Source organism: Dipodomys merriami, unplaced genomic scaffold (assembly GCF_024711535.1).
Source record: "Dipodomys merriami isolate MVZ:Mamm:240054 unplaced genomic scaffold, mDipMer1.0.p SCAF_16, whole genome shotgun sequence".
In the NCBI taxonomy this organism is placed as follows: domain Eukaryota; kingdom Metazoa; phylum Chordata; class Mammalia; order Rodentia; family Heteromyidae; genus Dipodomys; species Dipodomys merriami.
Window position 1 is genome coordinate 10,483,847 of NW_027202937.1, and position 26,180 is coordinate 10,510,026.

The following is a 26,180-nucleotide window of genomic DNA, read 5'->3' on the forward strand; positions in this document are numbered from 1 at the left end:
CCAACATGGGACTATCTAGGCCCAGAGGGGTCAGTGTCCTGCCTCCATTTCCCTACTTCACAACCTTGTGGTAGTGGCCTGTTCAGGGCCTTCCTCTCCAGATTATGTGCTTTCTCCTCTCTGTCCCTGGGGGAGTGCTCTTCCTACTCAGCAGGGTTGGTCCCTCAGTTTTCTAGGTATGTCTTGGGAGTTCTGGTGAGGACACATGGCACTTAAAAGGGTGGAGAAGCAAGTTTTATTGAGGAGCACATGCCCCTCTTTTTCCCTGGCTCAGGAAATGGAACAATCCCAGGATTTTTATTATTGTATATCTGGTGACCATCTTTGGGGCTGGAAAGCCAAACTCCAAGCTCCTATCTGGAGACAGACTCAGTCTGGTACGAGGAAGTTAATCTGCTTTAGCCAACAAGAGCCCTTAGGGCCTGAAAGAGGTCTTGGTGCTGGCTGGATAGGTGACTCCTTACTCTGACAGCTCCAAGCATTGTCAACTATGAAGCCAGGCCATGAACCGACACCGCAGGATCCCCAGGAATCCCTGAAGCCAGGAGCAAAAAGGTGCAGTTCTTTCCCCATGTAATCCATGCAGTAGCTTCCAGGCTTCCTGCATCTTCCAGGGATCCAACTTGTGGGATGTCAGAAGGAATTTCCCATAGCAGCACCTGTCCAAGGGGTAGTGGGTGGCACCAGCCAGCTTGACTGAATGGGTTGGGGTGAGGCCTCCTCGGCGAGCACTTACCCCTACAAACACGTCCTCTAGTGGCAGAAGGGGTGCTCCACTGGCCAACTTGAGTATGAGCTGTACAGCAGAAGCAGACAGCACGTACCCTGTGCCTGAGGCATATGGTGGAAAAGGACCCCAGGTGTCAGGCCACTGCTCCTCGGACACTCTGTGCCGGCTCCCTGGGGCCCGAGAGGGACTAGCTCTCCAATGCACTCGGCCCAGGTACAGGAGAGGCACTTTCTCTCTCCTTGAGGCCTGGCCACCTTTCTGCTGTTCATTTATAACGTTGCCCTTTTGGTGGGGTTCCAGACCTCTGTCCCATCTTTCCGGAGGGCCCCCTCGCAGAATCAGTTCAGACACCAGCTCAGGAACGTTGACATAAACATCATCATCGGTCTTGAGGATGTAGCGGGCCATGGGGCAGTATTTATCTGCCCAGTTCAGCCCACTGAGGGTCTTGAGGGTGAGGTTGCGGTAGGAGTCCTGGAAGGCAGCCTGCAAGATGTCCGCCCTGGCCACTGACTCCTGGGCCAAGTAGTTCTCTTGCTGCCTGCTGGGTTCTCCTAGCAGGAAGAGCGTCTGCACCCGGAGGCCCCGTGCCTCACGCAGCCCACCCCACGAGGCCCGAATGGCATTCCTCTGGTTCAGATTCTCTGGAGCAGAGCACACCAAAATCAGCAAGAAAGGTGGGGCGCCTGGAACCCTGCACGCCTCCTGGTTGGGGATCAAAAGGCGCGGCAGATCTAAGGGAGGTCCTGGTGAGGCGGGGGCCGGGAGGAAAGATGCTAACGAGAGGCTCAGCAGCTCCTCCCCAACCCCCGAGGGCCCGAAGAGCGTCCACAACATCACCAGCAGCAGGGAAGCAAGTAGGAGGCGGCGGAAGGGGCTGAGGGGCATGGCGGCGTCTGGAGGGCGGAGACCGGCTCACGCCGCCCTGTTCCAGCGGGATGAGGGTGGGCTGCAGGGGGCACGTGCTTGTGCCCACAGGCGCTTGGACGCGGCCGGGACCACCAGGACCGTTGCTGGCTGTGCTCCGTGACTGGCTGCCAGGCCACACCCACTCCCATCATCCCCCCGTGCCGGAAGTGGCGCGGCCGGCGCTCCCGAAAACCACCTTTCTGCTTTATGTCACTTCTCTAGTCCTGAGGGAACTGTACATCCATCGGGGTGATTTTCCCGCAAGTGAGCCCCAATTCTAGACGCAGGGCAACTCACCCAAGCAGAACCTGGTTTTACTATGAACCCCATCCCCACAAGAGCTGTGCAGCCCAACCCCCAGGCCACCTTCAAACTGTTGGCTCTGTTCGCAAGCTGCAGGAGGAAGCTTTCACATAAAAAGTATTGTTTTTCAGACTGGGTGCCACTGGTTCAGGTCTGGTAATTCTGGTTATACTGTTTGGAAGCCAGACCAGGCATGTGAGTCTGTGAGACAATCACACCGGAGGAACAAACAGCTGGAAGCAGAGCTGTGGCAGAGCAATAGCCTTGAGCATAAATACCCAGGGGAAGTATAAAAGCTGCATTCAAGGCCCATACAGCCCCCTCTCCCCCGCACCCCTCATTATTTAGGTGTGGCAGTACTCTGGAGGTGAAATAGAAGTTGGCAAAAGTTTCCCCTATTTTTTTTTGTCGGTCGTGGGGCTTGAACTCTGGGCCTGAGCGCTGTCCCTCAGCTCTTCAGCTTAAGGTGAGTGCTCTACCACTTGAGCTACAGTGCCACTTCTGGTTTTCTGGTGGTTTATTGGAGGTATGAGTCTTTCCTGTCCGGGCTGGCTTTGAACCTGGATCCTCAGATCTCAGCCTCCTGAGTAGCTAGAATTATAGGCATGAGCCACCAGCGCCCGGCTTACTTTCCGCTATTTCTGATGTGAAACACTTGCTACTGCGTTTAATACAACCCCATTTTATGGAGCATGGGCAATATTCTGCTAAATGATTAACCAACAGGGTTCAGCATCGCCTCTATCAGGAGAAAAAAAATGAAGCACAAAGCAAGAAGCCATCAGTATATAAACTATTTATTAACAGAAAAGGCCTACTCATTTCTTCTTGGATACACCCACAGTGCGACCACGGCGTCCAGTGGTCTTGGTGTGTTGGCCTCTAACTCGAAGGCTGCAGGTGAAAAGAGAAAGATCAGTGTATGTACAACACTTGAAAAATATTAAAAAAAAAAATTGAAGACAGCACAAGGAATCACTGCTGATAGTGTAGCGACAGGCAGGTACGGGTCACCCCAACTCACCCCCAGAAGTGGCGCAGCCCTCTATGGGCTCGAATCTTCTTCAGCCGCTCCAGGTCTTCACGGAGCTTATTATCCAGACCATTGGCCAAAACCTGGATTTGGATGAGGAGCATATTTTACTTCCTGACGTCCCGGGCCCATTTCTTTTTCTTTCAGTTTTTAGTGGGTCCTGGGGCTTCAACTCTGGGCCTGGGTGCTATCCCTGAGCTCTTTAGCTCAAGGCAAGTGCTTTACCACTCAAGCCACAGCACCACTTCTGGTTTTCTGGCAGTTAATTGGAGATATTAAGCCCATTCCCCAACATTTCAGTCACATACCTGGCTGTATTTTCCATCCTTTACATCCTTCTGTCTGTTTAAGAACCAGTCTGGAATCTTGTACTGACGTGGATTCTGCATAATGGTGATCACACGTTCCACCTAGCAGAGGGTATGAAGTGAGATGTAGGTTTCTCTTTTTAGAGGTGGTCCCAATTCCCTTCCCAGTCAGGGCTCTCACCTCATCCTCTGTGAGTTCTCCAGCCCTCTTGGTGAGGTCAATGTCTGCTTTCCTCAACACCACATGAGCGTATCTTCGCCCCACACCCTAAGATGAGAGATTTTAGAATTAAAAAAAAAAAAAACATTGCTTTCCTTGATGATCCTATTATTCCAAGATCCCACAAAGGTAGGATTTGCAATAATCCAGCACTTTGTAGCTTCCCAGACCAGTCTCCCCTCACCTATCATCCCAAATAAGCTCTCAAGGAAAAAGATAACTAAGTGTTCCACAACAGTGAGGGAGAGGGGAGCTTATGGGTACCAGTGTTGAACTCAGGGTCCTATGCTTGCTATGCTCTTCCCACTCACATCATGACCCAGCGCAGCCTTTTGCTTATTTTGGAGTCTTATGGACTTTACTGCACATGTTGGCCTCAAACTGAGACCATCTAAACCTCAACCATTTGAGCAGCTAGAAATTGGTGGCCTGGGGCTGGGAAGGTGGCTCAGTGTTAAAGTGCTTGCCCCACATGCATGAGGCCCTGGGTTCAATTCCTCAGCACCACATAAGCAGAAAAAGCCAGAAGTGGCGCTGTGGTTTAAGTGCTAAGGAGCTAGCCTTGAGCTGAAGAGCTGAGGGACGGTGCCCAAGCCCAGAGTTCAGGCCCCACGACGGACAAAAAAATAAAAAATAATTGGTGGCCTAAGCCACTAAGTCAGGTCTACAGTTCTGGAGGCAACTTGACAATATTTCCCATCACCACAGAGATAGTTAAATTTCTCCCCTAAGCCAAACAAATGCTTATGTCAATAGTAAATACCAACACTGCACCCCTTTCTGTCTAAATTCAAACCAAACCAACTAGGATAATGGAAATTGTGTACTAGGTTCAATAGTTAATACGACTGTTGAATTTAGAGGATGGGACACATACTAGAGATAAACAGCCACATACAGTGATGTAGCTACAAACCAAGGACAGCAAAGGGTTTCAGGTGACAACCAGATCAGCCCAGGGAAGGATTTTCAGTGCCTCCTGAGGGATTGGTATGGTGCTGCTGACTTTACTTTGGACTTTCAACCCCTACTGCTGAGGAAATAGAAGTTGCTTTAAAACAACTGTGTTTGTGGCAACTTATATTCAAACAATATGACCTGAAAATTCAAACCCCAAATGTTTCCAACCCAATAAATAGCAGTGGTTGAGCTTGGAATGTGGCCTAGTGGTAGAGTGCTTGCCTAGCATGCACCAAGCCCTGGGTTCTATTTCTCAGTACCACATAAAGAGAAAAAGCTAGAAGTGGCACTGTTGCTCAAGTAGTAAAGCACTAGTAGCCTTGAGCAAAAGAAGCTCAGGGACAATGCCCAGGCCAAGTTCAAGTGCCAGGACTGGCAAAAAACAAAAGCAGTGGTCTGTCCAACTGAAGGGAAAGGAAAAGAGACTATCCTTAAACAACATAGCAGGCCAAGTGAAGTGGCTCATGTCCTTGCAACTCCAAGGACAGACTGAGGATCAGTTTGAGGGTAGCCTAGGTATGTATTGGGCAGTACTGTTGCTTATATCTTGAGTTTACAAGAAACTGATAGTTTTTATAAAAAAGGAACACACTTAAATTCCTTTTAAGCTGGAGGGGATGCTCAAGAATTAAAGGTGGATTGATCCCAAAACGATTATTTATGAGTGAGGTGTACCCACCCCTAAACACTATCAAGACTCCAGGCTAGCCTGAGGGGGAAAAAGGGAGGGGCAAGATCCTACCTGATAAAGCAAAAAGGGTTGGAGATATGATTCAAGTGGCAGAGTATTTACCTAACAACCCTGAGGTCCCAAGTCCAACTCCCTGAATTGCCAAAACACTTCTAGAAGCAACTGATCCCATATAAATTTCTACCCAATTCCCATCACCTTTCCCAGAGAAATGTTCATTTTTGGGGTCCCCACGCAGTCAGCAAGTTGCAGTACTCAATACACTAGGACCTCCAAGAGATGTAGCAATATATACCCGGATAAAACTGCTTTTCCTTTTTTTGGGGGAGGGGGCTGGTATACTGGGGATGGAACCCAAGACACTGCACTTGCTAGGCAGCGCTTTGTCACTAAGCTACCCCAACTACTTTTCTATGTATTTTTAGTTGACCCATTATAGCTACACAATTTAAAGGGGCAGATGACCAGTGCAGCACGAACATGCTCTTAACATACATCCTTTCTACTAACGCATTTGGTTTGCCCCAAGTAAATAGGCACTAAATACTAGTACAAGAAGGAATGGTTGCGGTCTTTCCTGCAGTATAGCATTAGAAGTAAGTAATGAAGACAGGCTATGTAGACCAAACTCTTCTTGAAAGTATGGTCCCTCCTCCTGCCTCAGTGCTAGCATTACAGGAGTGCTGTCACACCTCACTCTAAGTCATCGTTTTGGGATCAATCCACCTTTAATTCTTGAGCATCCCCTTCAGCTTAAAAGGACTTTAAGTGTGTTCCTTCTTTATAAAAACTATCAGTTTCTTGTAAGCTCAAGACACAAACAGCAGTACTGCCCAATACCATTTACTCTAAAACTGCACAGCATGTTCCACACTAGAAGCTAGGGGGAAGTCAACCCCTCCTGGAGGACACACATACTGATAGGCAAGACAAGACATTCAGCTACTTCCACAATTCCCCATCTGGAAATTCATTAGATTTGTGAGGAGAAATATCCAATACCACATTCACCCATTGCAACAAGTCAAAGTAGAAATGTTTCTCATTTCAACTAGAAAGGAGTATTGGGGGCTGGGATGTAGCTCAGTGGCAAAGCGCTTGCCTAGCAAGTGCAATGTCCTGGGTTCGATCCCCAGTACCAAAAAAGACAAAAAAAAAAAAAAGAAAGAAAGAGCATTGGCATTCACCTCTGGCAATGAAACACCCTGCTCACTTCTGATTATCTTATCAGTTGGCAAATTTCCCCCAAAATAATCACCTAATTTTTAGCATCCTGGAATTTCACAGGAGATACAATTCACTGGGGGATAAGGACAACATAAACCTAGAAAGGAGACTTTAGAAACTGATAGTTAAGGGAAATTTTCATGTAGTAAGGTGACCATACTCCTTTTTTCCACATGAAGTGCTTTGGGTTTAGACCACTCTCTGGCTCTTACTGTTTTCCTTTTATGGCAAATGTGTTAAGGGGGTTAGTCATTCATTTAAGCAGTGATGTTTTAAACTCAGGGGGAGAGGAGATCTGGATAAGACTTAGGCCTCCTAACCTAGCCTCTTCGAGAGCCTTAGGCCTTCACTGAAGTGTCTTAACCTCTACCCCTTACCCTGCTTTACCTTAATGGCAGTGATGGCAAAGGCTATTTTCCGCCGCCCATCGATGTTGGTGTTGAGTACTCGCAAAATGTGCTGGAACTTCTCAGGAATCACTAAAGACTAGAAGTATAGGGGAGGAAGTCGGACACCATTATCAACCCAAAAAGTCGCTAAGGCAATGCAACCAGCTCCAACAGGTATGTTAAGCTTGTCACACAACGGGTCCCGATCCCCTCCCCTTAGTTTAGCATACAACTCCTCAGACAGCAAGAACATGAAACACTCAAGCGTGAGAAAATGCCAACTACTGGCAACAGGACGCACAATGGAGGTTTCCAAAAGTGTGCTCTTAGTGGCGATGGCCGGAAGTCCCCACACACGCCTAAGCCTTGGCAACGTTCAAGTGCCGGGGCAGTGACCCTTCCAGGAGCCCTGCTCCCCAGAACTGAAAGTTTTTGGTCGTTCCTTCCCAGGGGTACGATCCAAAGCTCCACATACAAAGTTGCAGGCCCTCAAATTATGGTGTTCTCGATGTCCCGACAGCAAACCTTCCCTGTCCCAGTTCCGATGTCGCCGGATCCCAGCGCGGATCCCAGTCTTACCATGGCGGCAGCACCAGCGGCGGCGTGTAGGCCTCCTGTGGAAGAGAGAGCGGAAGTGACGTTAATCCCTTTTATAGCTTCTAGGCGGAAGAGGCGGATCCATCTAGGCTAAGCGCTTTCGGAAACTGCTTCCGCGGGAGTTTACTTCTGAGAATCCGTATTGGGTGTTGCAACTTCCGGTGCAGTCCTCCTTTCAGTCCCGGGTTCCCGGGTATGCGGGCAACAAAGGTTCCGGTGTGAGACTATGCTGGAGACTTTCGTATTTCCATTTGCTCTCCGGCGTGGTTGGCCAGAGCTGAAAGAGGAAGACTGGAACCGAACAATTTAACTAGGATATTTAGGAATTGTCGCTCTATAGGAGAAACTCTGGGACTTGTAGTTTTACCTCGGGAGACAGACTCGCCGTGACTGACAGCTGCCGGAAGTGAGGCTACAGGGAATGGCTGCCGCGGCGACCATGGCGGCTGCTGCCCGGGAGCTGGTGTTGCGGGCGGGGACCGCAGATATGGAGGAGGAGGAGGGCCCGCTGGTGAGAGCGCCGGGCTGTTTGTACTGTGTAGTCTCGTCCGGTTATCCTTGCCGCAGAAAGGACTCTGCCGTGTTCAGATCCAAGGGCTTCACCTTGAAGTCAGCTCCCCTGCTACGGCGATGCTCCTTGTTTGGCTTGCCATGGTTTTCCTTGGAATAGGACCTGAGCTTCAGCGGGGACCAAAGTGGCTGTAACTCAGGTTCCGGGGGCACAGTTTCAATTTCCCACTCACTTTTTTTCCCCCTGTAGTGGTAGAGAGAATATAGATAGAGAGTATGGCCTCTGGGACCAGACTAGTTTTGCCACTTACACGCTATGCATGTCTTAGGCAAACAAAATAACCTCCCTGTGCTACCACTTTCCACATCCATAAAGTGAGAAGATATTAGGGCCAACCGGATAGGTTTTCGTTATGATTAGATGGATGAGTAGATGACATACAGGTATACACACCATGTTAGCTGAAAATTCTTGAAAGTCTGGAAGCTCCTCAGAGGTATAATAGAACACATGAGATAACAGGAGTCTGAGTGTCCTAAACTGTCCTCGGCAAATTCCTAATTTTCCTCATTTGGACACCACAAGTCTTAATGAATTGCCTTCTTGTTTTATTCTCTATCCATTAGCCCAAAGTAGTAGACTGAGTGCACTGTAAGAATTAGTTTTTTTTTTTTACTCAGTACCTTTGATTCTCCATACGAACACTCTCATCCCATTATATTCTGTTCTCCCCTCTGTTCTTCCCTCTCCCCCCCTCCCTCTCTCTCTGTATCCCTTCTTCCATTAATCTGTCCTCAGGGGGCTGGTCCTGGGCTCCAAGAGCCACTGCAACTTGGAGAGTTGGACATCACCTCTGATGAATTTATCCTGGATGAAGTGGATGGTAAGTGATGATGTGGGGTGGGAGGAGAGTATAGAATATTCCCAGATACTCCCTCCAAGGAATTTGTTACAAGATCCCCAGTAAATGGCCCATAACATCAAACCCTATACTGTTTCTCCATATACCTATGATAACATTTAATTTCTAAATTAAGCACAAAGAAATGAGCAATAATGATTAGTATCAAAACAGCAGCTAGGACAATATACTGTGACAAAATTTGTCAGCATCATTATTCTTGCACTTTGGGCCTATTATTAAGTAAAGGAAGGGTTATTTGGACATAAGTGTTCCCATATGTAAACAACTGATGTGATAACTTAGAAGGTTACTAAGGGATTAACAAAGAGACTAATAGCATAGCCTGCATAGATACACTCAGCAAAGAGATGATTCACATTCCAAGTGGATGGAATGGGATGACATGAGAGTTCAAGCTACTCAGAATGGTGCCGAAATTTAAAGTGCCAATTATTTATTTGCAGAGTTTCTCCATTTAAAAATTTTGACTTGTGATTGGCCATGACTAACTGAAACAAAACAAAAGTGAAACCAAGTCTTCTTTTGTTTTTTGGGCTGAACTCTGGGCCTGGGTGCTGTTTCTCAGCTCTTCAGCTCAAGGCTAGTACTCTACCACTTGAGCCACAGCGCCACTTCCAGCTTTTTTTTTCTGCTTATGTGGTGCTGAGGAATTGAACCCAGGGCCTCATGCATGCAAGGCAAGCACTCTGCCACTGAGCCACCTTCCCAGCCCCATTCCAGTTTTTTTTTTTTTCTTATGCTTATGTGGTGCTGAGGAATCGCACCCAGGGCCTCATGCATGCAAGGCAAGCGCTCTACCACTAAGCCATCTTCCCAGCCGGAAACCAAGTCAGTCTTAAGAGGACTTTACCTATAATCTGAGAGGCATGGAGGCCTCCGGCCAGGAGGAATAAGTCAGGGATTGGTGTGCAAATGCTGAATAGGGTGGAGAGGGAACTGTGGTGTTTGACTCTGTGATAAACTTCTATTTACAGTTCATATTCAGGCAAATCTGGAGGATGAGTTAGTAAAGGAAGCTCTTAAAACGGTGAGGCTCTTCATTATACTAATCAGTACCCCTTTCCCTTCTCTCCTAAACGAAGGAAAAAATCTCCTGTTCTTGTGATATCACCTTGGTGTTGTGTGTGTGTGTGTGTGTGTGTGTGTGTGTGTGTGTGTATGTGTCTGCGTGTCTGCACGTGTGCTTGTACTAGGGCTTGAACTTAGGGCCTGGGTGCTATACCTTAGCTTTTTAGCTCATGCTAGCACTCTACCACTGAACCACAGCTCTACTTCCAGCTTTTTGGTGATTAGTTGGAAACACGAATCTCTCCAACTTTTCTGCCTGGGCAGTCTTTGAACTGAATAATCAGATCTCAACCTTCTAAGTAGTTAGGATTATAAGGGTGAGTCACTTGCACCCAACTCACCTTGGTGTCTTATCTCATCCTTTGCTGATTCTGTTTTGGTGTTCTTAGACTGTAGCTCCCTCTTGACTTGGTTTCTTTCTGTTCTCACAGGGTGTGGATCTTCGTCACTATTCAAAGCAGGTTGAGCTGGAGCTACAACAAATTGAGCAGAAATCCATTCGGGATTGTATCCTTCAGCTGAGGGAGAGGATGGTGTTATTAACATGGGGATTTTGCAGGTTGAGGGGCTGGCATTTTCTCTCTGAGGTTTCTATCACTTCAGGGAGAAATTAGGCACTATAGTTCTGAGGATCTTCATCTTCACTGTGAGGCCCTTGACTTTTGTGGGTTAGATATCCAAGAGAGTGAGAACATAGCATCTCTGCACAATCAGATCACAGCCTGTGATGCTGTCCTGGAGGTTAGTAACCCTAGTCTGTGGCCCCTGAAAACTCAGAACTGGATTATGGCCTATGGCACCATCATCAGCTTCAGGAAGGGAAAAGTGAGGGTCTCTTTCAGGATGCCCTCAAACAGAAATTTTTGCTTTAAGTGCCATCATTAATATCTCCTTGTGGTAGGGATACCTCATCATCTGCCACTCTCATGAACTGGTGACTACTTGGCTATTCACCAGGAGACTTACGTGGCCCAACCCTGTAGCACACCATCATCATCTTCTCTCCCCCAGCGCATGGAGCAGATGCTGGGAGCTTTTCAGAGTGACCTCAGCTCCATCAGCTCTGAGATCCGAACACTGCAGGAACAGTCAGGAGCCATGAATATTCGACTTCGAAACCGCCAGGCAGTTCGGGGAAAGCTTGGGGAGCTTGTTGATGGTCTGGTGGTACCCTCTGCTCTGGTCACGTGAGTCACTAGTGTGAAAGGTCATGACATCCATAGCAGGTAGACAGTCTGAGGGGACCTTTCCTATTTTCTGCCTGGCTTAGGTCATTAGGTGCCGTCTAGAAATTACTAAGTGGGTAAACCATCATTTCTAACTCTGATGTATGGTTTAAGTATCATGATTTAAGTATCATAGGTCAGGAGTGATCCAAGATCAGATATAAAATGAGGGCAGCCAAGCCTTATGTGTGCATGAGGTGAAAGACTTGGAATAGAAAACTTTGTACCTACATCCTAACTATGTGAGACAGTACTAAAAAGAAAGCAGTGACAGAGGCTAGATGGAAGGGGCTGTGGTTTGGGCCTGGATTAGGGTTGTGGAGTCTTCTAATGCATTTCAAACCTCCCTACTACTCAGGGCAATTCTTGAAGCTCCAGTGACAGAGCCTAGGTTCCTGGAGCAGCTGCAGGAGCTGGATGCTAAGGCAGCTGCAGTCAGAGAGCAGGAAGCTAGAGGCACAGCAGCCTGTGCAGACGTCAGAGGCGTGCTTGACCGGCTCCGGGTCAAGGTAGGAGATGGAGGTGGACATTCCAGAGACTATTAGAACCAGCCTCTCTGAGAACCTCACTAGCTTATCCTTGCCCCTGTGGGTTTCCAGGAAAATCCAAAGAAACATTAAAGAAGTATTCTCGGGGCTGGGGGTTTAGCTCAGCGGAAGGGCGCCCGCCTGGTGAGCACAAGGCCCTGGGTTCGGTCCTCAGCCCTGGGGGGAAAAAAAAAAGTATTCTCACTTGTCCCACTTACAACTTCATGCCCTGTGTTTGTTTCACCACATCCAGGCAGTGACAAAGATCCGAGAGTTCATCCTCCAGAAGATTTATTCCTTCAGGAAACCAATGACCAACTATCAGATCCCCCAGACAGCTCTACTGAAGTACAGGTCACTACCCCAGGGAAGGGCATAGAGGGGCCTCTGAACCCCTAGCAGTGGGCATCTTGTTTGTTGGGAAGACACTGACTTGTCCTCGGATTTCCAGGTTCTTCTATCAGTTCCTGCTGGGCAATGAACGAGCAACAGCGAAGGAGATCAGGGACGAGTATGTGGAGACGCTAAGCAAGATCTACCTGTCTTACTACCGCTCTTACCTGGGGCGGCTCATGAAGGTGCAGGTGAGACCAGAAAGGGAGAGGCATTCCTGAGCACATGGACTTGGAGTGGTACCACCCACCCAGGGATTTCTTTCCTTCTTTATTTCTTTCTAGTATGAGGAAGTTGCTGAGAAAGATGACCTAATGGGTGTGGAAGATACAGCAAAAAAAGATATCCTGGAACTGGTGTTCAGCGGAAAAGGGGAGAACTCCTGGCTTCAGCTGCCAAAGGACTTAGGCTTGTCTTTACTTGTGGGACAAAACTTTTGAGAATGTGTTGAAAGCTATAATTTTTCTCCTATAGAAAAAGTACTCATTATTTTGACACGTAGGTGGTGGTGGTGGGGTGTGTGTGTGTGTGAGTGTGAGTATAGAACTCAGGGTCTAGGAACTGTCCCTTAGCCTTTTCTGCCCAAGTCTGATGCTCTAGCACCTGAGCCACATCTCCACTTTTATCTTTTTGTTGGTTAATTGGAGATAGGAGAGTCATGGACTTTCCTGTGTGAGCTGGCTTCAAACCAATATCTTCGGACCTCAGCCTCCTGAGTAGCTCTTATAAGATTATAGGCGTGAGCCACTGGCACCTGGCTATTCACACATATTTTTGTGTCAGAGTATGTAGAGATTCCTCAGCACCCATTGGCACAGGTCAGAGAAAGGGGCTAGCCTTGCTGTCTCTGACTGACTCTGGAGTTCCTGGGGTCATGCTCCCTGGGTCCAGTGCAATCTCATTTTCCCTGACTTGACCCTCCTCACGATTCTTCTCGAAGCCATCCCTCCGCAGCAGGAACACTATCTTCACCCTGGGAACCCGAGGCGCTGTCATCTCCCCCACTGAACTTGAGGCCCCCATCCTGGTGCCCCACACAGCCCAGCGTGGAGAGCAGAGGGTATGAGGGGAGTGTGGAAAGTAAGGCCTCAGATAAAACTTCCCATTCTCTGGGCCTGTATCATTCCTCCTAGACCTGGGTGCCTGGCCTGCTTCAATGTGAAAAGGGCTAGGAACCCTGCATTTAAGAGCAAACCAAGGGAGTGACTTGTGAGGCAATTGTCATGGATACAGGAGTAGTGACAGCATGTGGCAGAGACTAATTCTTTTTTTTTTTTTTGTTGGTCATGGGGCTTGAACTCTGGGCTTGGGCACTATCCCTGCACTCTTCAGCTCAAGGCGAGCGCTCTACCACTTGAGCCACAGCGCCACTTCTGGCTTTCTAGTGGTTTATTAGAGATAAGAGTCTCACAGGCCTTTCTGCCCGGGCTGGCTTTGAACCGTGATCCTCAGATCTCAGCCTCCTGAGTAGCTAGGATTACAGGCATGAGCCACTGGCGCCCGGCTTGACTAATTCTTATTCCCATGTTTGGTGCCTATTCAGGGTGTTCTTTCCCTGCACAGACCAAGGTTGACTAGGGAGCGTCTGCTGAGCTCTCATTACCCAACTTTGCTGAGTTTCCATAGAGTGGTGGGTGTTTGTTCCATCCCTCTCTCTTTCCCCCTCTCCTCTTAGTATCCATTTGAGGCCCTCTTCCGCAGCCAGCACTATGCCCTCCTAGATAATTCCTGCCGTGAATATCTTTTCATCTGTGAATTTTTTGTGGTATCTGGTCCAGCTGCTCACGACCTCTTCCATGCCGTCATGGGCCGAACACTCAACATGACCCTGGTAAGATCACCGTTCCCATGCCCTTAAACCTCTTTGCCATTAGTCCTCAGCAGCACCCAGTGGGCTCCTAACTCTGCTCTTACAGAATGCAGGAGTTCCTCCTTTTAAAGTGGCAGCCATGTACTCTCAACTCTTCAAAAAACCCTTAGAGCGTGGGTCTTCAAGACTGTGATGTGAAGATGTGATGCTAATACACAACCAGGCTGAGACACCTAAAAATGAACCCCTGGCCCAAGCTCAGCCTGAAGTTCTGCTGATGGGCCTGTAATCATTGTCCCCGAGTGAGGCAGTGGCAGCCTGAGTGGCCAGGGAACAGGGGAGGAGGGGACATTTCCCTCCTAGGTCTCTCCCTGCCCAGACTTGTTTCCAAATTCATGCATTTAGTTGTCTGTGGTGACTTGACCGTGCATAACAAACATTTTCTTGAAATCCTCTGCCTGTTCCTAAACCACAGAAACACCTGGAGTCCTATCTGACTGACTGCTATGATGCCATTGCTGTGTTCCTGTGTATCCACATTGTTCTCCGATTCCGCAATATTGCAGCTAAGAGGGACGTCCCTGCCCTGGACAGGTCACTGAGTTCTGGTCTTTGATGCCCTGCCGGCCTTGAACTCTTTGTCTTAAACATCATCACCTGAACCCTTGAGATCCTTCTGACCTGACCTCCCTGACCTTTATTCCCATTGGTCTGCACGAGAAGCAGTGTTGCTGCTTTAACTCACTTTTCATATGCAGCCTTCTACCTGCTTCCCACCAGTAATCTGGGGATGCCTGGCTCTCTCCCAACATTTCCCTGCCCACTGACTTCTGATTTCTGATTAAGCCCACAGGTACTGGGAACAGGTGCTTGCCTTGTTGTGGCCACGGTTTGAGTTGATCCTGGAAATGAATGTCCAGAGTGTCCGAAGCACTGATCCCCAGCGCCTTGGGGGGCTGGATACTCGACCCCACTATGTAAGGGAGGGTGAGGGTAACAAGGGGATTCTTGAAGGGCAAGCTTTAAGCTTTACTGTAGGCTTCCCAAGGTCACAGTTGTGTTGTGAGGGGCAGGCAAGCATGGTGGCTGGCACTGCTGGGAGAAGGGATTGGAGGAGTCCCCACTATGTAAGGGAGGGTGAGGGTAACAAGGGGATTCTTGAAGGGCAAGCTTTAAGCTTTACTGTAGGCTTCCCAAGGTCACGGTTGTGTTGTGAGGGGCAGGCAAGCATGGTGGCTGGCACTGCTGGGAGAAGGGATTGGAGGAGGAGTTATATAGCATTGGGTGGCCGGGGGAGCTAGGAGGTTGAATCTTCACCAGGGATACCACCCAGCCTCTTTCTTCTAGATCACACGCCGATACGCGGAGTTCTCCTCTGCTTTGGTTAGCATCAACCAGACAATTCCCAATGAACGCACCATGCAGCTGCTGGGGCAGCTACAGGTAAGGGTGGGGCAGACAGACTTCCCAGCAGCAAGCCTCCACCTCAGGTGGAATCTGCCCATTCTAATGCTTCCTGAGTCACCATTGCTTTTCGGCTTTTCCAGGTGGAGGTGGAGAATTTTGTCCTCCGAGTGGCTGCCGAGTTCTCCTCGAGGAAGGAGCAGCTAGTGTTTCTGATCAACAACTATGACATGATGCTGGGGGTGCTGATGGTGAGGAACACACTTGTCTCACCACCCACAGCTCTACAAGCTCTGCAGGGCACAGATGATGTATATATTGGTCAGCATTTTGGATCTGGGCAGTGTCTGGAATGTAGACTGTAGGAGACATCCTGGCATGAGGGACTACTCTCCCCAGATTTGACATTTATCCTTGATTTCCCATAGGAGCGGGCTGCAGATGACAGCAAAGAGGTTGAGAGTTTTCAGCAGCTGCTCAATGCTCGGACACAGGTAGGGGTTTGGGATAAAAGGAAGGAACAGTCTTCTATGCTGTATGTAGTTAGCATATGTGTTGGGGAATGTGGCCTCATGGACCTTAGGTATATAGAATTGGAGTTTTAGCTCTGTTAGCAAAATGCTGTCATTGTTGGGTCTAATTTCCTTTCTCTTTTTTTGTGCCAGTACAAGGGCTTGAAGTCAGCCTTGTGCTCTTACTTGTGGTTAATTGGAGATGAGTCTCACACACAGACTTAGCCTTCCAGGCTAGTTTTGAACCTTGATCCTCAGGTCTCACCCTCCTGAGTAGGACTATAGGCTTAAGCCATTGGTGCCTAGCTTCTTTTCTTTTCTTTTCTTTCCATTCCTTTTCTTTTCTTCTTTCCTTCTCTTGTCCCTTCCTTCCTTCCTTCCTTCTTTCCTTCCTTCCTACCTTTCTCTTTCTCTCTTTCTGTCTTTCTCTCTTCCTTTCTTCCTTTCGGACCTTGGAGATTTTCTCTACCTCTTGTGAAACCACTGATATCTGGAAACATATAATCTTTGCAGAGAGTTCATCTGGTCAGCCTTGGTAGCATCCACACCAAGTGAGTCATAATGCCAGGATTCAGACAATTTGTTGGTACCAGGATTCCTGACCCTGTGTGTATGCCTATGTGACTCCCCAGGAATTCATTGAAGAGCTGCTCTCTCCCCCCTTTGGGGGTCTGGTGGCATTTGTGAAAGAAGCTGAGGCTTTGATTGAGCGTGGACAGGCTGAGCGACTTCGAGGAGAAGAAGGTATTGTGATAGTGTCATAATGGTAGGGGTCAGTGGTAAGGAGAATGAAAAGGAAAAATGATGGGATGAGGATTACAGGGGGAGGGGCACTGCAGGAAACATTTGAGAAAAGAGGGGTTTGATGGTGAGGATGGCTGTGCCTTGGGGAGGACTTACTGGGGTGGAACTTCACGTGGCCTAGTCCCTCTGACACTTTCATTCTGCTGTCAGCCCGAGTAACTCAGCTGATCCGTGGCTTTGGCAGTTCCTGGAAATCATCAGTGGAGTCTCTGAGTCAGGATGTAATGCGCAGCTTCACCAACTTCAGAAATGGAACCAGTATCATCCAGGTGACCTGAAATTCCCAGCCCGGGTCCCAGTTCCCATTTCCTCTTTTACCTGGGCTCAGCATCATCTAAATAACCCATAATTTTCAACTATGAGCTGTGTTTAAAGTTCTGAATGAGCCCTGATGATCCCCATCATCAACATTAGCACTGATCCCTCGGTGGCTTTCTCTGACCAGGGAGCATTGACCCAGCTGATCCAGCTCTATCATCGCTTCCACCGGGTGCTGTCCCAGCCGCAGCTTCGGGCCCTTCCTGCCAGGGCGGAGCTCATCAACATTCACCACCTGATGGTGGAGCTCAAGAAGCACAAGCCCAACTTCTGACTTGCTGGGTTCTCCGAGGCCCACCAGCCTTGTCCATGGACTTCTGCACCCTACCCCACACTCCAGTTTCCAGTTGCCTCCTAGGCCTTTGACACACTTGCCCAGCCTCCATTGCTTCCAAGTCACTGATTTTTTTTTTTTTTTTTGGACTCAAAGTAATTCCTATAGCTTTTTGACTGAAAGTCTCAACTACTGAACACTAACCCATCTCTTGGCTTGAGAATTATTCAAAGTCAGTCTGAAGGAAATAATAAATATTTAATGTAACACAACACTCTTTCCTCTTTCTCCTTAATATGGGGGCCGCCGTATCTTTTGTCCAGAATCTTCCCTCTCAGACTTAGATTTACATCTCTTCTAGAAAGAAGGGACAGGGACAGTAACCTCTACTAGCCTGTAGCTGCTTCTGGTGGGAAAGGTGGCTGGTTGTTGAGAAAGGGGACTATGGGCTGGGAAGGTAGCTCAGTGGTAGAGTGCTTGCCTTGCATGCCTGAGGCTCTGGGTTTGATTCCCCAGTACCACATAAGTGGGAAAAAGCTGGAAGTGGCGCTGTGGCTCAAGCAGTAGAAAGCTAGCCTTGAGCTGAAATGCTGAGGGACAGCGCCCAGGCCCAGAGTTCAGGGCTCAAGACCAACAACAACAAAAAAATAATAAGAAAAGAAAGGGGACTATTTTCTAGGTAGCCAACCTGTCGGGGAATGTCATATCAGGTTACAAGCACAGATGCTGTGAGGGCTGTGGTCATAGCCATGTGCGATATGGCTGTCACAACCTTTTGATGAGGGGCTGCTGCACTCTTCCCAATTAGGTCTGGGGTGGACCTGATTTGCAATATATCCATTTCTGTTTGATTAAGAGCCTTCCTGTGGCTCTGCCTCTGTACCTCATTTGAACTCAGTCTAGACTGGAAAGACACTCTGGCTCCTTTAAGTCTTCAGTGGAAGGATGCTGAGCAGCGGGGAGCTAATTGGGATATATGTTCCCTCCATCCCCACAGCCGAATCATTCATTTCCCACATCCCAAGCCTGGTGGATGGACAGCTTGGACCTTGCTTGCTTCTTGGTCAAGTAGAACTAGTGCATGGAGGTGGGGGGTGGGGCATGGGGGGGTGCTAGTGAGGCCAGGCAAGACAGACCCACCTGATTGGTAGTTATAGGGGAGGGCGTGCCTGGGGGGAGGTTACTGGATGGGTTTATCAGCTCCCTCCTCTTTAGGGTTCTCCCCATACAACTGAGTGGTTCTGGTATTTGAAGGCTTTAGATTTGTCTTGGCATGGGAGCAAGGCATGGGAGGGCTGGAGCTCAGAGGAGAATTGGGGTAGTGGGGAGATGACGTCAGTGGAGAAAGGTGAGGTTCCATATTGGGTCACACACCTGAAAGTGGGGAGGGGAACCAAATCTGTTCTTAACTGAACTCACACTACCACTGGATTCTCAGTGTACCCCTCCCCCCTTAACCTTGTCATACAGGTTCCCAGAAAGGAAAGCTTGCTCAGTGCTGCGCTGGCTTATGGAGGGGCTGTAAGCTCATCCCAGGCGCTGGAGCTGGGGAATTCTCCGCCTTTCCCAGGAGTCCTGTCTGACCACCACCTAGTCCACCCCTCCTTCGGGTTTCAGTCTCGGGATTCAGGTGTTCTGGCATTGACCTGACTCCAAGCTCAGCTCCAGGGCAGGAGAAGGGCCAAGGATCAGGGTTTTTGGACAGAAGTGTAGGCTGCTTTGACAAAAAGGGCGGGTCCCCTGCTGACTTGTGACGACTGCTGAGACAGGTGACTTCACCAAGCTTGACTAGTGAGGTGTCGGCTTGATCAACAAAAAAGCCACAAGGAAAGGAGAGGAGGGGGAGAGAGAAGGGGCGAGAGGAGTGAGGAGGAGAGGGAAGGGTGGGGAGGAGAGGTAACGATCTAACGTGGGGACAGCTGTGCAGGCAGACACCATGGGTCTTCCCAGTTTCAGTCAGTCTTTCCTTCTTCTGCTCATCCTCCTCTCCAAATCTTCAGACATAATTCATGAGCAGGGGGCTTGGCAGGCCTAACTGCAAAAGCTGAGGGACAGTGCTGGAGTGTGAATAGAAAGGGCTACAGGACAGCTTAGGCTGGTGACTTTGGGACCCAGTGATCATTCAAGTGATGCCGTGAGTGTGCAATTTTTAGGGCCATATAACTTCCCTGCCTGGGATCCATAGCACTCTGACTCTACAACCTCCCAGGCAGGATAAGACAATCAGAAATGGGAGGATAGGAATAGGAACCTATATAGACCTCGAGGGGGCAGCATAGACCACAGGATGGAGCCTGTCTCTCCATCACCTGAGCTGGCTTGTGCTGGGCCTACAGGTGAAGGCATGGAAGTTGCGCCAAGCCATCTTCATACTGAAGCTGCTAAAGGGTTTTTCCTCCAGCTGTTGCTTATATAGGTCCTTGTGACCTTCAGACTGAAACCTCTGGGAGAAGATCACCATCCCTCAAACTTGGATAATAAGCTGGCCTCAGGAGCAGGAGCATGGGGAGCAGTGTAGGACAGACAGAGCCTTGTCCACACCCTCCCTTCTTCCTCTGCTAGTTGCTGCAACCAGTTTCTACATCTGGCACAGGGGTCCCTCATGTCACATCCGAAAGATATAGAGATGTCCCCATGGCCTGTAATGGCCCTCAACACTGTTTTGGGACCTCTGCCCATTAAGGAGATATTTCCCTTTATTTCTCTACTTGCATGCCTCTCCTTCCCTGGGTTGTTTCTGAAGTGGCCTTTTAGGAAACGTGTCCTAGGCAGCTAAAGGCCCATATACCTCTGTGAATGTTCAGGGCCCACCCAAGCTTGAATTTTAGAGCTAAGAATGGGGACATGTGCCCTGAGGACAAAAGGCAGCCACAGCGTGGCATCCATAGCTCACGCCTGTAATCCTAGCTGCTCAGGAGGCCAGATCTGAGGACCATGCTGTTGTTGTTTTTCTGTTGGTCATGGGGCTTGAACTCTAGGCCTGGGCGCTGTCCCTGAGCTCTTCAGCTCAAGGCTAGCCCTCTACCACTTGAGCCACAGCACTACTTCCAGTTTTCTGAGTGGTTTATTGGAGATAAAAGTCTCATGAACTTTCCTGTCTGGGCTGGCGTTAAACTGCAATCCTCAGATCTCAGCCTCCTGTGTAGCTAGGATATTACAGATGTGAGCCACCAGTGCCCAGCTAGGAGCATGGGTCTGAAGATGACCTAGTCAGGAAAGTCTGGGAGACTCTTATCTCCAATTAACCACCAAAAAAAAAGAAAAAAGAAATGGGACTACGGCTCCAGTAATAGAGTGCTAGCCTTCAGCAAAAAGGCTCAGGGACAGCACCTTAGACCCTGAATTCAAGCCCTAGAGCTGGCGCATGTGCACACACACATACACATATATATATTCTCTCAAAAATCTGGGGCTGGGAAGGTGGCTCAGTGGTAGAGTGCTTGCCTTGCATGCATGAGGCCCTGGGTTCGATTCCTCAGTACCACATAAGCAGAAAAAAAAAGCCGGAAGTGGCGCTGTGGCTCAAGTGGTAGAGGGCTAGCCTTGAGCTGAAGAGCTGAGGGACAGCACCCAGGCCCAGAGTTCAGGCCTATGACCGTACCCGCCCCCCCCCCCAAAAAAAGCTGGAAATGGAAGCCGGGCACTGGTGGCTCACTCACACCTAGCTACTCAGGAGGCTGAGATCTGAGGATCACGATTCAAAGCCAGCCCGGGCAGTTAAGTCTGTGAGACTCTTTCTCCAATAAACCACTAGAAAACTGGAAGTAGCACTGTGGCTCAAGTGGTAGAGCATTCTCCTTGAGCTGAAGAGCTGAGGGACAGCACCCAGGCCCAGAGTTCAAGCCCCACGGCCAACAAAAAAACAAACAAAAAGCTGGAAATGGAACTTTGGCTTGAGTGGTAGAGCACAGTAATATTTATGTATATACACATACACATATACACAGGTGTATATGTTATTTTTCTTTTATCTCTCTTATTTTAGGGATCAGTGGGTTTGGGGATTTTTCTTTGTGGAAGTTCCCTCTATCCCTGCCATTGATATTTTGTTCATCTGCTGTAGGTCTCCATGCCTCATCATTAGAAAACCACTTTTGGGCCTGATACATAGCTGTGAAACGTCAGGGACCTTGAGGAACCAAACTTTGCATCTTTGTATGTATACGTATATGTTGGTCCTGGAGCTTGAACTCAGGATCTGGGCAATGTCCCTTAGCTCACAGTACTTGTGCTGTCTCTCTCTCTCCCTCTCTCTCTCTCTCTCTCTCTCTCTCAGTTAATTGGAAATTATAGAGTCTCTCAGATTTATTGACCTTGGTTGGCTTCAAACTGTGATCCTTAGATCTCAGCCTCCTGAATATAGGATTATAGGCCTGAGCCACAGTGCCCGTTTTTTGCTGTGTTTTTCTTTTTCTTTTTTTCTTTTTTTGGGTCTGGTCGTGGGGCCTGAACTCTGGGCCTGGGCGCTGTCCCTCAGCTCTTCAGCTCAAGGCTAGCGCTCTACCATTTGAGCCACAGCGCCACTTCTGGCTTTTTTCTTATGTGGTGCTGAGGAATCAAACCCAGGGCCTCAGGCATGCAAGGCAAGCACTCTACCACTGAGCCACCTTCCCAGCCCCTTTGCAGTGCTTTTCTTTGTTGGTGTTTATGATTCTCCTAGTGAGAATCTGGGCTAGACATGTGAAGGGACTTTTCTGCTACGCTTCCGTTGTCCGCCAAGGCAACTGTCACTGATTTAATTTTTTTCTTTTTGACAGTCCTGGAGTTTGAATCCAGGACCTTGAACCTGTGGTTTAACCATTTACCATGAAGTCTGTGAATATCTACTATTTTCATCCCATGTGCAGAAGAGGAACTTGAGACCCCGGATGTGACAAGGCTGGGCTGGAAACACAGGCAGGGCTGTTCTAGAGGCTGTGATCAAAGCCCCTAAGCTACAAAATGCGTGAAATCCAATCTGTTTCCCATTCCTTTAAAAAAAATTTTAGAAGTCATTTTTAGGGCTGGGAATATGGCTTAGTGGTAGAATGCTTGCCTAGCATGCATGAAACCCTGGGTTTGGTTGCTCGGAGTTCAAGCCCCATGAAGAAGAAAAGAAGAAGAAGAAGAAGAAGAAGAAGAAGAAGAAGAAGAAGAAGAAGAAGAAGAAGAAGAAGAAGAAGAAGAAGAAGAAGAAGAAGAAGAAGAAGAAGAAGAAGAAGAAGAAGAAGAAGAAGAAGAAGAAGAAGAAGAAGAAAAGAAGAAGAAGAAGAAGCAGCGGCAGCAGAAGCAGCAGCAGCAGCAGCAACTCAGGGACAGTACTTATTTGACAATTTTCTGAGTCAGTTTCTTATTTTATCATCCAGACTGGCCTTGAGTTTGTGAGGCCAGTTTTCTTCAGCCCCCCAAGTTCTGGGATTGCAGGTGTACACCACAGGGTTTGGCTGTTTCTATCATTTAATAGTGCTAGTGTAAGCCTTTTAGCCTGCTTGCTCTATGGCATTGTTGTCTGCACACTACTGTGTACTTTCTGTCCCAGACCTACCCCTCCACTTGCCCCTCCCTCCCCTGCCCTCACACCCTCTCATGAGTTGCTACCCCTTCATGCCCTTAACTTCTCCTTCGAGCCTTCCCTCCACTGTCTGCCTGTAGCTGAAATTCAATTCTCCCTAGAGGGCACCACCTCCTCGGCAAGCTTCTGAAATGAGAGCTGTTTATTTTCTTCTCGGCAAGAGTGCCTTCCTTGCTCCTGGTTGCTGCCTTTCAGACTATTCCTCTCCTGGCCTCAATGACAGCTCTTAAAATAACCCTCTGCCTCCAAGACACAACCCTCTCCCCTTTCCCATTGTCACCTACCAGACCTCTCTTCCTCCACGCGGGGAAGGCTGGCACCTGGCTGATTGTCTGGGTTCCCATCGTATCCTGCTAGGTAAGTTTACTGAGTACTTTCACACAGCCTTTCAACAACTTGGTGGCTTTGTCCCCAAGGACCCACTCTGCTGTAACTCAGCCACCATCCTCATGATCACACCCCTGACCAGAAGCCTGGGAAGCAGCTTGCTGTCAGCCATTATCGTCTTACCTCCTTCTGTCCTTTTGTTCCCCACAACCACTTGTCATTCTCCTAGACCGCAGGTCTGATGGTGTCCTCCAACTTGTCTGTCCCTCCCTGTCCAGCCAGCCTCCATGCTGTGGTAGCTTCATTTCAGAGCTCCCTGGATAACGTCCTGAATTCTTGCCTTTTGTATTTTGACTGACCTGGCAAAACCCAAGCCAAGATCAGTAGTCTGATCTGTTTTCTTTGGGATTGTACTCTGATTGTACTGAGGAGTGTTGGGGGATTGGGAGAATCAGAATTTAGCTAGGTATTGGTGGCTCATGCCTGTAATCCTAGCTACTCAGGATGCTGAGATCTGAAGATCATGGTTGGAAGGAAACCTGGGCATGAAAGCCCATGAGACTCTTATTTTCAATTAACATCCAAGAAAGCACAAGTGGAGCTGTGGCTCAAGTGGTAGAAGGCTAGCCTTGAACACAAAAGCTCAGAGACAAACTGGGCGCTGGTGGCTCACGCCTGTAATCCCAGCTACTCAGGAGGCTGAGATCTGAGGATCTCAGTTCAAAGCCAGCCCAGGCAGGAAGGTCTGTGAGACTCTTATCTCCAATAAACCACTAGAAAACTGGAAGTGGTGCTGTGGCTCAAGTAGTAGAGTGCTCGCCTTGAGCTGAAGAGCGCAGGGACAGTGCCCAGGCCCAGAGTTCAAGCCCCATGACTGTTCAAAAAAAAAAAAAAAGCTCAGAGACAGTGCTCAGGCCCAGTCTTTGAGCCCCAGGCTCAGCAAAATAAATAAATTAATTAATTAAATTTAAAAAATTAAAGATTAGGGCTGGGAAGGTGTTTCAGTGGTAGAGCGCTTGCCTTGCATGTATGAGGCCCTGGGTTCGATTCCTCAGAACCACATAAGCAAGAAAAAGCTAGAAGTGGTGCTGTGGCTCAAGTGGTAGAGTGCTAGCCTTGAGCTGAAGAGCTGAGGGACAGTGCCCAGACCCAGAGTTCAGGACTGACAAAAAAAATTTTTTTAAATTAAATATTAAAAAAAAATCACAGAACCAGGAAGTGGTCACTGCTTCTCATTCCTGGTCATCAACCCCGAGGAGTCATCCTTTAGTGCCATGACTAGTCACACACACTTTCATCTCCTGGGTCCTGGTATGGGGCCCTTTTCTCTCTTGTCTCATTTTTTTAATATGAACTCTCAAATTGCCTGATGAAGTGCTATTTCCCGGTAGTGGTGATGATCTGTTTCCTTGCTTCTCTTTGTGTTCATGAGGTAGTGATTTGTGTTAAATGACATGCATAACAGTCGCAAATGATTGTGGAACATTTCGTTATATTAAATAATTCTTCCAAGAAGTGGAAATGAGGTTTTCTCTTTGTGGCTGTTTTTTGTTTTCTTTTCTCTTTGTCTTGTTTGTTTATCTATCTTTCGGAGGGTAAGGGGGGCACAGAAATGGAGGAACAAAGGGTAAACAAATGCAGCAGGGGTTACTAGACACTAAGTTGAAAATGGACTGTACAACATGTGGGGAGGGATGGGAGGGAAAACTGGGAGAAAGCGAGGGAAGGGTGACATTGTCCAGAAAGAAATGTACTCTTTACCTGACTGTACATCTCTTTACCCATCTGTACATCGCCTTTGTAATAACAATAAAAAGAATTAAAAAAAAAAAGAATTCTTAGGCTGGGCGCCAGTGGCTCATGCCTGTAAGCCTCGATACTCAGGAGACTCCAATCTGAGGATTATATTTTGAAGCCAGCCCAGGCAGAAAAGTCTGTGAGACTTTTATCTCCAGTAAATTACTCAGAAAAAAAACTAGAAGTGAGCCGGGCTTTGGTGGCTCATGCCTGTAATCCTAGTTATTCAGGAGGCTGAGATCTGAGGATCATGGTCCAAAGCCAGCTGGGCAGGAAACTTGGTGAGACTCTTATCTCCAATAAACCACCAGAAAACTGGAAGTGATGTTGTGGGTCAAGTGGTAGAGCACTAGCCTTGAGCTGAAGAGCTGAGGGACAGCGCCCAGGCCCAGAGTTCAAACCCCATGACAAAAAAAAAAAAAAGCTGGAAGTAGAGCTATGGCTCAAGTGGCAAGTGCTAGCTTTGAGCAAAAAGGCACATGGGGACAGTGCCCAAAGCCAGAGTTCAAGCCCCAGGACCAGAAAAAGGAATTCTTATTACAGTTAGAATTGTAAACCTGTAGTCCTAGGTATAACTTGCATGAAATATAATAATATCGATTTTCTTAGGGTATTGAGCATCAAATACAGGGCACTGAAAATGTTCTACCATTGAGCTATACCTCTAGCGCAATATTGGTTCTCTTTATTGGCTAGCAGGTGGACATTGAACACTAGATTATGAATAGTTTAATTTTATTAAACCATTTGTCTTAGTCTTGCTGCTTTAAAAGAAAAAAAAAACTAATTTAGCTGAGCAACAGTGGCTCATGCCTGTATCCTAGCTACTCAGGTGGCTGAGATTTGAGGATAGAAGTTCCAAGTTAGTCCAAGCAGGAAAGTCCGCAAGACAAGACTCTCACCTCCAGTTAAAACCAGAAGCAAAGGTGTGGCTCAAGTGATAAATGACAGCCTTGAGCAAAAAAGCCAAGTGAAAGTGGGAGGCACTGGCACTAACAAAGGAAGAGGAGAAAAAAGAGAAGGAGGAGGAGGAGGAGAAGAAAGAGAAGGAGGTGGTGGTATAAGAAAGAAAAGGAAGAAAAGAAAGTAGGGAAGGGGGCTGGGGATGTGGCTTAGTGGTATAGTGCTTGGCTACCATGCATGATAGAAAAGGCTGGAAGTGGCTCTCTGGCTCAAGTGGTAGAGTGCTAGCCTTGAGCAAAAGAAGTTCAGGGACAGTGCCCAGGCCCTGAATTCAAACCGTAGAATTAGCAAAAAAAAAAAAAAAAAAAAAGAAAGAAAGAAAGAAAGAAAAGAAGAAAGATAGGCAGGTGGGCAGACAAGTACTCTTAGGTGGTGATACAAGTCAATAATTCCAACCCAGGTG

The 26,180-nt window shown here is 48.2% G+C and overlaps 3 protein-coding genes across 3 annotated transcripts; 1 reads left to right on the forward strand and 2 right to left on the reverse strand.

Annotated features, from left to right (window-relative positions):
* Window positions 1-218: 218 nt before the first annotated feature.
* On the reverse strand, window positions 219-1,758 carry B3galt4 (beta-1,3-galactosyltransferase 4). Its single transcript, XM_070023995.1, has one exon. The coding sequence runs from the start codon at window positions 1,616-1,618 to the stop codon at window positions 485-487; it is 1,134 nt and encodes a 377-aa protein (XP_069880096.1). The 5' UTR covers window positions 1,619-1,758; the 3' UTR covers window positions 219-484.
* Window positions 1,759-2,723: 965 nt separating this feature from the next.
* Rps18 (ribosomal protein S18) lies at window positions 2,724-7,444 on the reverse strand. Its single transcript, XM_070023998.1, has 6 exons — window positions 7,350-7,444; window positions 6,769-6,867; window positions 3,465-3,551; window positions 3,284-3,385; window positions 2,967-3,058; window positions 2,724-2,836 (listed from the first exon to the last, which is right to left on the reverse strand). Exons 1-6 carry the CDS (start codon window positions 7,350-7,352, stop codon window positions 2,761-2,763), a joined length of 459 nt encoding a protein of 152 aa, XP_069880099.1. The 5' UTR covers window positions 7,353-7,444; the 3' UTR covers window positions 2,724-2,760.
* Window positions 7,445-7,553: 109 nt separating this feature from the next.
* Vps52 (VPS52 subunit of GARP complex) lies at window positions 7,554-17,411 on the forward strand. Its single transcript, XM_070023997.1, has 20 exons — window positions 7,554-7,878; window positions 8,677-8,761; window positions 9,778-9,830; window positions 10,303-10,378; window positions 10,545-10,612; window positions 10,883-11,058; window positions 11,456-11,606; window positions 11,878-11,978; window positions 12,076-12,208; window positions 12,302-12,359; window positions 12,944-13,077; window positions 13,693-13,848; window positions 14,303-14,421; window positions 14,681-14,804; window positions 15,175-15,270; window positions 15,375-15,482; window positions 15,660-15,725; window positions 16,376-16,487; window positions 16,698-16,816; window positions 16,993-17,411. The coding sequence occupies exons 1-20, from the start codon at window positions 7,789-7,791 to the stop codon at window positions 17,137-17,139; spliced, it is 2,172 nt and encodes a 723-aa protein (XP_069880098.1). The 5' UTR covers window positions 7,554-7,788; the 3' UTR covers window positions 17,140-17,411.
* Window positions 17,412-26,180: the final 8,769 nt, after the last annotated feature.

Coding starts and splice junctions, on each gene's coding strand:
- B3galt4 (XM_070023995.1), bottom strand. CDS start 1,618: ATGCCCCTCAGCCCCTTCCGCCGCCTCCTACTTGCTTCCCTGCTGCTG.
- Rps18 (XM_070023998.1), bottom strand. Junction 3,552..6,768: donor TTGCCATCACTGCCATTAAG/GTAAAGCAGGGT, acceptor CTCTCATCTTAG/GGTGTGGGGCGAAGATACGC. Junction 3,059..3,283: donor AGGATGGAAAATACAGCCAG/GTATGTGACTGA, acceptor ATCCAAATCCAG/GTTTTGGCCAATGGTCTGGA.
- Vps52 (XM_070023997.1), top strand. CDS start 7,789: ATGGCTGCCGCGGCGACCATGGCGGCTGCTGCCCGGGAGCTGGTGTTG. Junction 13,078..13,692: donor CCCAGCGTGGAGAGCAGAGG/GTATGAGGGGAG, acceptor CTCTCCTCTTAG/TATCCATTTGAGGCCCTCTT. Junction 14,422..14,680: donor GACGTCCCTGCCCTGGACAG/GTCACTGAGTTC, acceptor TTAAGCCCACAG/GTACTGGGAACAGGTGCTTG.